This window comes from Gastrolobium bilobum, unplaced genomic scaffold (genome assembly GCF_033153095.1).
Source record: "Gastrolobium bilobum isolate Gb01-03AN ecotype WA unplaced genomic scaffold, APGP_CSIRO_Gbil_v1 utg31780, whole genome shotgun sequence".
Taxonomy (NCBI): domain Eukaryota; kingdom Viridiplantae; phylum Streptophyta; class Magnoliopsida; order Fabales; family Fabaceae; genus Gastrolobium; species Gastrolobium bilobum.
Genome location: NW_026899588.1, coordinates 67873 through 78895, shown reverse-complemented (window position 1 = coordinate 78895; position 11023 = coordinate 67873). Strand labels below are relative to the sequence as shown.

The 11023-nt window shown below is 32.0% G+C and overlaps 1 protein-coding gene across 1 annotated transcript; it reads right to left on the bottom strand.

Moving 5' to 3' along the window:
• Positions 1-5511: 5511 nt before the first annotated feature.
• LOC133291722 (protein RADIALIS-like 4) lies at positions 5512-7292 on the bottom strand. Its single transcript, XM_061490025.1, has 2 exons — positions 6897-7292; positions 5512-5652 (listed from the first exon to the last, which is right to left on the bottom strand). The coding sequence occupies exons 1-2, from the start codon at positions 7169-7171 to the stop codon at positions 5625-5627; spliced, it is 303 nt and encodes a 100-aa protein (XP_061346009.1). The 5' UTR covers positions 7172-7292; the 3' UTR covers positions 5512-5624.
• Between the last annotated feature and the right edge of the window lie 3731 nt (positions 7293-11023).

The following is an 11023-nucleotide window of genomic DNA, read 5'->3' as shown; positions in this document are numbered from 1 at the left end:
TGGGTCTTTATTATGCAGAGTAGTCTTACATAATTTGAGCATCCGTTTTCATTCAAATAAATATATTATGCATAGAAGCAACATATCTAATTGAAAAAAGAAAGAAACAAACAAAGAAGAGAAACTGCAAATCTAATTATTTTAATTTGGTTACAGCTTTGTTAAGACTTGCTTGCCATAAACAGAACTTTTTGGAACTTTAATGCATAAAGCTGCATATTGTGCAGATAAGAAAAGTTAGATGAACAGTACTGCCAATTCATTAGAGCATCAATATCTTTTTCCAAATGAGCATAATGAAAAAGCAAGAAGCAGCTAGAGAAAGTATTTAAAGTATCTTATTCCAACATGTTAACTATGAATTTCTCTGATACATTCTAGATGCTGTATGAAAAAAGCACATGGCCAGCCTTTGCAAGCAGTCCCTTTTTAATAGAAAATCCTAGTCTTGTCTTTTGAGTGCAGCGCTTTGTGCGTTCTACCACACATAGTGTTTTACATGCTTTTAGGCCGTACCAAACGGGTATCATGTTCTTGTGCTCCCCTTACTTCTGTCCTTTGGGTTTACATTTGTTGATCTAAGCCAGAGTGGTTTATCTTTGGTCAAATCCGAGATAGTATTGAATGTGAGTTATAATCGATGTTATTATTGAGGGACTTTGAAAGTCTCCTTAATTGATTATTGAGTGGATGGATAATTTGATGCCTTAAATATATAATTTATTTTGCCTCCCCTAAGATTCAAACCCCTTAAATCAATAATTTGCATCTACATTTAGTCCTGAAAATCCCTCAAGTGGTAACTTAAATCTTCAATTTTATGTCACTTAATTCCTTCTGTAAGCCTGTCTAGCTAGAAGAATAAACAATGTTAGTTTTGTTTGGATAACTTGTTTCTTTCTTTATTGGTACCTCCAATGTCTGAGTTGGAACGGAAATTCTTCAATTGTGTTGTTAATATTGTGACCAAATTTCCTAGCGGTGTTTTTCATGACCTCTTGTCCTGTCCCATCTAGAAGCATAAAAAAATTCAATGCTTTAAATTGATGTAGGGCCCGATACATTCGAAGTTCAAACTATAGGCAAGGGCCCGATAGGTTCGAAGTTTCAAGGCCGGTACAATTTGAAGTTTCAAACTATGGGCAAGAAAACCACGTTAGTGCAATTTACGTCTGACATGAATTTAATACAAATATAAATATATTTAGAGATATGTTATCTTCTTACTTTTTTTTCGGTGCGATATTGTACCGACACGGAATATGATACGACGTGATATTCTGATATATTAATTTTAAAAAATATTAAATTTTAATATGTTAGGATATGTTTTGATATTAAATAATATTTTTAATTTATGTAATGTATATTACATTTAATATTCAATAACTTAAAAAAAACAAAGTTAAACTTATAATAACTATCAATTTTGCAAAGAAACATAAGATATCACAAATATTTATATTAAACTCAATAAAATAGTAATTGTAATTCAACGCATCTAATAGTTGAAACTAAAATGCAACGCAATGCATTCTTTGAACCTTTTTTTAAGTCTTTGCAACGCGTGTTGGAGTGTCGGGAAGTGTCAATGACACATCAGGTTTTTTAAGAAGTGTTGGTGCATCATAGGAAACTTACTTTACCTATCACTTTCTAACACCGTTTGATCTAAATCTCAACTAATTTTTATTATTTCTTTCTCCTTTTGAGATTCTAATCTAATGATGTTAGAGAGTGATAGATAAGATAGGTATGAAAAAAAGATAGGTAGAAATGTAGAATAACATATTCCATATACTGAATACAAATGTGATACAAATCAAAAAATAGGCCAGATGCAATTAATGCTTGAGGTGACATAACACGGCAAAAATAAAAATATATTTAATTCGAATGCGATACGAATTAAAAAAATGAGTCAAAATTTTCACGAGTACAATTTACTTATTTCGCGAGTTAACAAAATATAACACAAATAATTCATAAACTTCAAAGTGTGTCAAGTTGACGCGACACAATACAATATAAATAATCTGTCAATTTCAAAGTGTATCATTTATTATATAAGTTGGCATGATGCAATAAACACAATATGATATAAATAACATGTAACAAGATAAAAATGAGTCAATTTCATGTTTGTTAGTCGACATATAACACAACATAAATTTAAAAATGGTTGATTCTAATATGAATTTTTCATATCATGTTCGTATTGTGTTGAAAATTATTGTTCTTACTCTCATTATATAAGCCAACTAATCAAGCTAACAAGTACAAAATATACACACATGACACACGTATGCTCAAACGTGCACACACACATGAAAACTAAATTACAAGTATAAATTTTGGGAAATATAAGAATTACGTTGTAGGACATATTGCAACAAAAGAATAATTATGTATTACGAGTAGTAAATAGTTATAAGGGGTATGATTTTTTTTAATATTATAATTATCTACTGCCCGTAGTACATAGTTATAAGGAATATAAAAAAATAACTATATACTACCCGTAGTATATAGTTATCTTTTTGCAAGACATCATGCGACAAGATATCCGATGGATCCATAAATTTTGTGCACAAAGGAACATTGCTATATGCACAACCATTCATGCTCACGTGCATACACGAACGAAAAAGACCTAAATTAAAAAAAAAAAATATCATGCAAGAAGATTAATATATGTTAATTTTATGTTTGTGGATTGACATATAACACATATAGAGCACTTTGGTCACTGTTCCCCCTTCATGAGAGGTATGATTAATTTAATGTTCATTAAAGGGAAGATGCATAAATAGGAGACTGAAATATACATATAGTAGTGGTTTGATTAGGGTAGATAATTTCGATTATCAGGAAGCACCCCATAGAATATTCTAGCATCACATCTTGCTTTTCTTAACTTGTTTGATATATTAACCAAATCATTTGAGACATGACTACTACTAACCAATTCTGATTTAGCGAAAGAATTGATTAACTCGGGCTACTATTTTGTAATAGCTTCTACAATATCATATTTTACAATGGTTATTCAACCACAACTTGGCTTGGTAAATATTGTTTAGCTTGCTTGTTACATGCAGTGTTTTAAAACTCCACTCCATCTTCCGGGTTGACTTGGGTCAATCCTGACCCCTTCCCTTTGAGGGTTAGGGTCACAAGTTAGACCTTATATGCACATCGACTTCTCTGACCCCCAAAACTCAGCCGGATTTCAGTGACTCTCGAGTCAGAGGGGTCGAAGGGGGTCATTGCATGTTTTCTTATTTTAATTTTTTTTTTCCATGAAACAACATTGTTTTATTAAAAAAATAAAATAAAAATACTTGCAAACCTAAAACTTATCGTTCTATTCTTTCCAAGCGACTTAGACGTCTTCAATCTTCACCTCGCTGCCATAAATCTTCTAGAAAAGATAAAAATTTACCCATTCAAATGAAATCTTTATGGTCGTCGATAAAAAATAAAAACTCATTCTTACTTCCTTTAAATTTTTCTTTGTTAGAGACCTTCTCAAAAGAGGCAGAACCGGATCAGCGTAGTGATCCCATTAATTTGTGGTTGTAATTGGTGAATTATGTTAAATATATTTTGAATCTTTGATGATTGGTGGTTTATTTTTTAATATTTTCATATAGGATATATATATTTATATATTTTTAATATATAAAATCAGGTCAGCGTAGTGACCCCGTGACCCCCCGGTTGAACCCGTGACCCCATGACTCCTGATCTCGGCCGGGTTGATGGCCGGACCAGGTTTTTAAACACTCGTTACATGTAATTAGAAGCAAGAAGAAAATTCCTTTTTTTCTATAGCTAGCTACTTAGAAACAAGCAGCTCATGGAAATGACGTGGCTAAAGGGTTTCCAATTATTTTTATCCCATAATACAAATGTTACTTATGGATTTGGTTGCTTTTTTGGCATCTCCTAGCAGTTTCCTCTTTTGGATTGTTGTTTTTCAGTGGTGCTGAAGGAAATTATTTGGATGAGTGAAGGCAATTATGAAATAAACCGAACATAGCAGACAAAGAGCAAAAATTAAAAAAATAAATTGATGAGAAATGGTATTTATAGAACACATTTTTTTGGTGTATGTAGTCATTCTTTGAATTTATACGAGCTTTTTATAATCACTGTGACCTTACGTAATCTCCACATAAAATTTGACATATATTATTTTTTTCAAATTAGCCTTGACAACTATTAAATGTCAGTTTTTTTTTTTTTTTTTTTTTAGTTTAGTAAGAAAGACACACAAGAAAGATTTTACCAGCAAGAGAGTTCTAGGTTATGGTTTAAATAATTTAATTGGATAATTTATATGTGAATCATATAATATTCGTTGCTCAGATATAAAAAAAAAGAATTATTTCAACCGTTCAGTTGCCATTTGGTCTTTACTCTTTTTGGGCATTTACTTTGGGGTGGTACTCGCTAATATCTTTGGATCAAGAGTTTAATTGATATATGATTCCTAGGACTATGACAAAGGTGTAGTCGAAGGCGCTGTAATGGTTGCGGATCCACTGTTATTCGTGAATGTTGGGCTGGGCTTCTTTCGAATTTAATAAACACATCATTTTGTTTTTTTTCATTCCCCTTTATGGATCAGCTGTGTAAGTATAACAATAATTTTTAAGACTGATAATCAACGTGGGCTCAAAATCTGTGTGATGGTGTCTCATTTAATTTAAACTAACAGGCAATTTTATTTTATTTTTTTAGTTTTTTAAAAAAATAAAATTTGCCGGTTAGTTTTGCATGTCTTTTTTTTTTAGTCCTCAATGATAAGTATTCCTTTGAGACTGTTAATATCCTTAGGAGTAACTTTGCTTTTTAATACTGACTTATTTTGTTCCTTAAAACAAATTTCTACCAAAAGACTGGACCACAGCCTCCACAAGGTTGCTAACTTAATTTCTCAAATTATAAGCATTATTCATAATCTTATTCTTATAGACAGTAACTCCTTTGTATTTGGTTTTATAATGTTCTATCTTAAACTGAATTGAATATCGGATTAGCTTTGCAGGTACTCTAAACATAAGGTTTACACGATGACGGAGCAGGGCTGCGTTTGTTTGATTTGTACGAGAGAATATGAATGAGATAGGTACTATTGCGTACTAAGCTACAAAATCAAGCCACATTTCACATCTTATTTTCAGGATAGAATATTGTAACAACTAATTACCAAATGTTACTGCAAATCAATTTCATCGTTAGATCGATTATGTAGATCCAATGATTATATTTATTTCCATCTTCTCTTATAGGATATCTTGTTTGGTCATTTACTAACCGATCTCTTTTTTTTTTTTTTTTTTTTTAATGTATGTTTTCGCTAATTACATTTATTAATCCTTTTAAAGGGTTTATAAAAGCGCGGGTTGGATGGGGATAAAATCCTGGTGAAGAAGCTGATATTGTTTCTAGAATAGGATAATTCATTGAAAATTTGAAATGATCTAAATTACAATGGCAGGAAATGGAACAGACAGAGACCCCAATACGTAGAAAGATGAAGATATTTCTGCAGATTGACGGTGCATCACGTACGTGCAGTGAATAGCTGATAATAACTCCGGCATTGCTTCAAATCAATTCAGCTTAAGATATTTCAGAAACCTGGGAAAACCAAATGATTAAAATAAAATGAAATTATGTGTGTGTTCAAGTATATATTAAAGTATGACAAGAACATAAAATAGTGATAAATTTCACAGTGCAGAAGACAAGGCTCACGGCTTAGTCAATTTAGTGTCAAAAATTGACCACGTGATATGTCCAAGTCAGAGGGACTCAACCGTTTGATTGTGATAGAAGTTTTAGGTCCTTGTTTTTATTATGCTCTTTCATTAGGTCCAAGTTACTAGCAGATGTTTTGTCATGGTACTTATCATTTGGAGATGCTATCTCAATGTGAATATATTCTCCACAGTTAAGGAAAAGCAATATTATTGTTACGAATAGTAAAGAATATCTTTCAATAAATATGAAAAATTTTGACTCTCGGATGAGGGGAATTTTTGAACTTGCATAGTTTCAATATACAGGGATTTATATATTACATCATTTGCATCAGTGTAACGCTCTATGCCACAAATTTCAAAAGCAGTTTGACATAAAATGTTCAGAGTGAAAGCAGTTTGACATAATTTCAAAAGCATATGCTAGTCTGTCAAATTAAAAAGCTAACTAAAAATCTTTGAGTGTAGAGTTTTAAATTTGAAATTTATGGCTCATAACAGTGTAACGTTCTATGCCACAAATTTCAAAAGCAGTTTGACATAAAAGGTTCAGAGTGAAAGCAGTTATACCTAATTGCATATGCTAGTCTGTCAAATTAAAAAGCTAACTAAAAAACTTGAGCGTAGAGTTTTGAATTTGAAATTTATGGCTCATAACAAGTAATGTGAATGTCTCATTGGTGCTAGAAAATGTTGCTTTAGTACCATATAATTTGCCCCTCCCCTCATACAATCTAATCTCCTGGACTGGTGGTAAAGCAACCCATTAACAAAGCTATGTATATAAACATTAAATTGAAAAAAATGTTACTGGTTTTAGTTAGTGGTCTCTTTTTCTTGTTGTGTAGTAACCCAGTTGCAGGGCAATGCTGCAGCTCCATTTTTACACTAGCGGTGAAACCTTTTTGTATCAAGTTGTAATGATTTTTTATCTGTATTCAGGACTATAACTTCATCGTAGGTCAACCTCTTTTGACTCACATTGGACTTTACATATAAAGTATAGCTATTAAAGAAGGACAAAGAATGAAATAATGCATGTATGAGAAGGATTAGAATTTAGAAGGCACAGTAAGATGGTAGGAAGGAAATAAAGTTTTTGTTAGGAAGCATTGCCATTACCTCTCTTCTTCATCAACATTGTTGCTGCTTACTTTGGACTTGTATTTGGGAATGGGAACACGGCCAGATTCTATGTGTCTCAGATCCTCCAAGAGGATTTCATAGTGTCTCTTAACCTCTTCTGCAGATTTGCCACCAACTGCTTTAGCTACATTCTGCCAGCGATCTGGGGTATCGATATCATATTTTGCAAGTGCTTTCTCAAACAGTTTATTCTGTTTTGGCGTCCAAGAGGAGTCAGAAGGCTTTTGTTTGATGAGAGAGCTTGAGGCCATAAGTAATATATTTTCTTCTCCCAGTATGTAAACTTGTTGGATGGTAAGAACTTAAGAGGGACAGTAATTTTGTAAGAAAAGTAAGAGAAAGATTAATTGTAAGGAGTAAAGAAGAAGGAGATTTTAGTTGAAGGGAAAGCTTGTGTAAGAAAATGCAGCTGGTGCTCTGCTTATATATTGTTCAGGATAGTGACTTGTGGCTAATTAGGGAATCTGAATTGCCAAAAAAGTCTTGTGACCTGTCTACTTTGGAACATCTAAATGAAGCAGGATGATTTGATTTGGTGAGCTACAGCATACAGCAAGAGATGGGAATAATGAATCTGGTTCCAAAGCAGACTTGATTAGCTTGATAGTTGCATATTTGGTGAAAAAACTTTTTTAATGTATAGAAATTTTACAAACTTAGCTTCAATTTGTGTCAGGTTATATTTACAAACTTTTTGTTTACAAATTCTTATAAATTTGTCTATATACATCAGGGACCAGAGTACATAGGTAAGTTTGTAAAAATTTGTAAATATAACATTTCTCGATATTTTATATATAATCAACTTGTAAGAATCAAAATGACTTGAAGTCAGGTGAGCATCAGGGTTGTATAGACTGACAGGATTTATGCTGGAACTAATAATTTTTTTTAACTGTGTGACATTGTTTAATTAAGCATCAAGTAAGGAGAACCATCTTTTAGCTCTGAAGCTGAAAGAAAAAGAAAATCATAAATATCTGTAGTTAAGACTTAAGCCACATAGGAGGAAGAAAACAAAAGAATCATAAAATATGTGATGAAGAAGAAAGAACTGAATAGAAGTATAATATTATTGGTCAATCCACTAGCTGGACTGTCATGCAAATTTAATCTTCATCCTTCTTTAATGGGAGCAATATTTGTGTGCACCCGACCCAAAAAAAAATTTGATGGGATGAAGGTGAGAGAAAGAGAGAAAAGGTTGAGGAGAGAGAAGAGAGAATTTTTTTTTTGATCCAAGTGTCAATTTCTTAATGAAAAGATATGGTGATTCTGGAACATATTAAAAAATTTCCTTTATTGGGTGCTTCTGAACTTGATGTTAACACAGAACATTGTTAAATTTATTAAAACTTGAAGTACCCAAATCAGGTTCTCTGGGGCCAACAATAGGGAATCCTTTTTGTTATTTAGTGTTTGTTTGGATTGCATGAACTTTATTTTTTTTGCTGATAATTGGGTTTGCCTGATGTAATTTATATTATTTGGACAGTGTTTAATATACACTTTTGAACTAATAATATTTTTAAATGAGTTTTTGGTTTTGCAGACTATTAAAAAAATAAAATAAAATTAAGAGAGTTCCGTCATTGTTCCAAAAAAATAAAGTGTGTTTGTCATATACACCAAAACATAATAGCCAGAAAAACAATGTTTGAAAAACAGAACGTTGAGTGGTTAAACGGGATCCCCCATGCTCCAAGGGTAAACTAAACAAGACAAGCAATTAGTGTTGGAAAACTTATGATTTTTCTGTTTAGTGTACACGAAGATGTTCATGAATAACATTTCTTTTGGTATTGGCAATTTCATCAGGACCTTGATCTCAATTATAACTTGAATTTATGTCCTTTATCTCAATTATCAGTTTCTCACTCACCCAATTAACTGCATGACATGAGGTAAGCCAAGGTGGCAACAATAACCACATTGTAACTTCACAACTTTGATACTACGGATGCATCGAAAACTCGGTGCATCTTCCACTCATACTATGACACGTGTCTTATTTTATATTAAATCACTCTCTTGATTTTAAAATACATTATTTATTATTAATTTGACAAAAGTAAGACATGTGTCATAATATAAGTGAAAGATGCACCGAATTTACGGCACATCCGTATCACCAAAGAAATTTTCATATAAGGGTGCATCAAGAAACTTGATTAGATGAGACACTTTTCTTGATGGCCTTTTTGGTATTACATGCAAGTTAGACTCAAATCTTTGGCGTCAGAGATAAGTGTTCATCACTTATCTTAAAAAATAGTGGTCATCAGTCATCAATGACTTAATCTGTTGAACTGACAAGAATCTGCCAAGAGGGGGAAAAGATTAAATTTACTGAGCCTCAGCAAAATTACTTTATTATATTCAGTTCTCTGATCTTCAGAATTGGGTTTTCAAACTTTGGCATAAGCAACATTCCAAAAGGTTCTAGCTGGCAACCCGAGTCCCGTATATATCACATTATCACCAAAGCACATTGTTCCTTTCTGCATGTTTTTGTAGGATTTTAACATTTTCTACTGGTTTTATCATTTTCCTAGTTGGTTCTTTGAGGAATCGTGTGTCAGTTGATTGGAAGAGTGAAGTACCCTTTATATAAGTCACTGACAATATAAGCTGATAGGATATGCTCTTACATCTTGTGTTCATAAAATAATTCACATTCCGCCAATAACCTTAAAATATCCTACATTTTAATCAGTGAGGTTAATGTTGTAATATGCAGAGGTTGTGCATTCTTTTGTAGCGGTAGTGGTGATTTGATCAAGCCTCGGGAACTGTTGCTTATAAAATAAATCATCAATTTATCTTTACAGATTAAGATTTTGAAATAAATAATTCATGACACGGACGCATACACTATGAATATTGAATAAAACTGAGTGCAACCATTAATCAAACAGTTTTTTTTTTTTTTTTCTTTAAATGAATTTAGATTTTCTTTAACAAAAATATTTCCATTCTCCCCCCCCCCCCCCCCTTCTTTGAAGAGAAAAAGTTCAATAGTTTAGCGCATGTTAGCCCCATTTTTTTAATCGAAAAAATCAATTGTTTAAAATAGGATCTTAAAAAGTTATTAAATTTTAAAGGAAAAGCAGAATCAAAGCAAGAGATAATAGAACAAAAGACAACGTCATTTGGACATAGGAGGCTACATGCAAGGAAAAAAAAATAGAGATGACATTTTATATAACTTCTTACATAAAATAATTTTAAGTTGATGTCATTTTATTACCTTTGATTTAATTTTGATTGAACAATAATGAAATAATTGTAAAAAGTTGTAACAAAAAGGAGATTGAAAATATAACCTCTTTTAGTATTACAATTGATTCTTAGACTCTAAGTAGTTGTTGCAACAATTTTTTATTTTATTTTATAACCGGAGAGTATCCATATTCAACCTTCTCTAGTCACCTTATATTGAGCTTCTAAAAATTTGTTTGAGACAAGATTTGAACTCCTGACCCAAGCAAACCCTTAGAAAACCCTTAGAAGTTGTTGTCGCAACAATTTTAATATGCATAATAATGAATTACTAATTGACATTATTGGACAGCATTAAATTACATATTGACTCAATCTTTGACACATTAGATCTATGCACCTTTCTAATTATATATTTTTTTCTTTAACTTGTGACTTCTTCACTTATATCTAACTTATACTAAAAATTTTGGTATACCGATTATAATTATCTCTTTTAGATGAGTCGATCTTCAGGTATCTCCACAAGCTTTAACTTTTTGAGCTAACTATTAAATTAATTCTGAATCAGGACTTAATCACAATTAAAACTCCTTCGCTCTCTCTCCGTACAACACAAATTCCATATATCATTTCCATTATACAGATTGCTTTTGTTTTCTTCCTTTAAATTTTACAATGGCTTGCTGTTGGGTTTGCTCTTTTACTAAAGCCCAAATGGGTTATTAGTATGAGAAGAGCCCAAGGAACCTAGAGCCCAATGAGCTAGGGTTTCTTGGAACCCATATAAATAGTACCTCTTAAGTCATCAGCCTCTAAGGTCTTCTTTGTGAGAAAGAGGCAAGCTCATAATCTAATCAGTGCCCACACACTTCCCCTTC

Coding starts and splice junctions, on each gene's coding strand:
- LOC133291722 (XM_061490025.1), bottom strand. CDS start 7,171: ATGGCCTCAAGCTCTCTCATCAAACAAAAGCCTTCTGACTCCTCTTGG. Junction 5,653..6,896: donor AATGTTGATGAAGAAGAGAG/GTAATGGCAATG, acceptor TGGTTTTCCCAG/GTTTCTGAAATATCTTAAGC.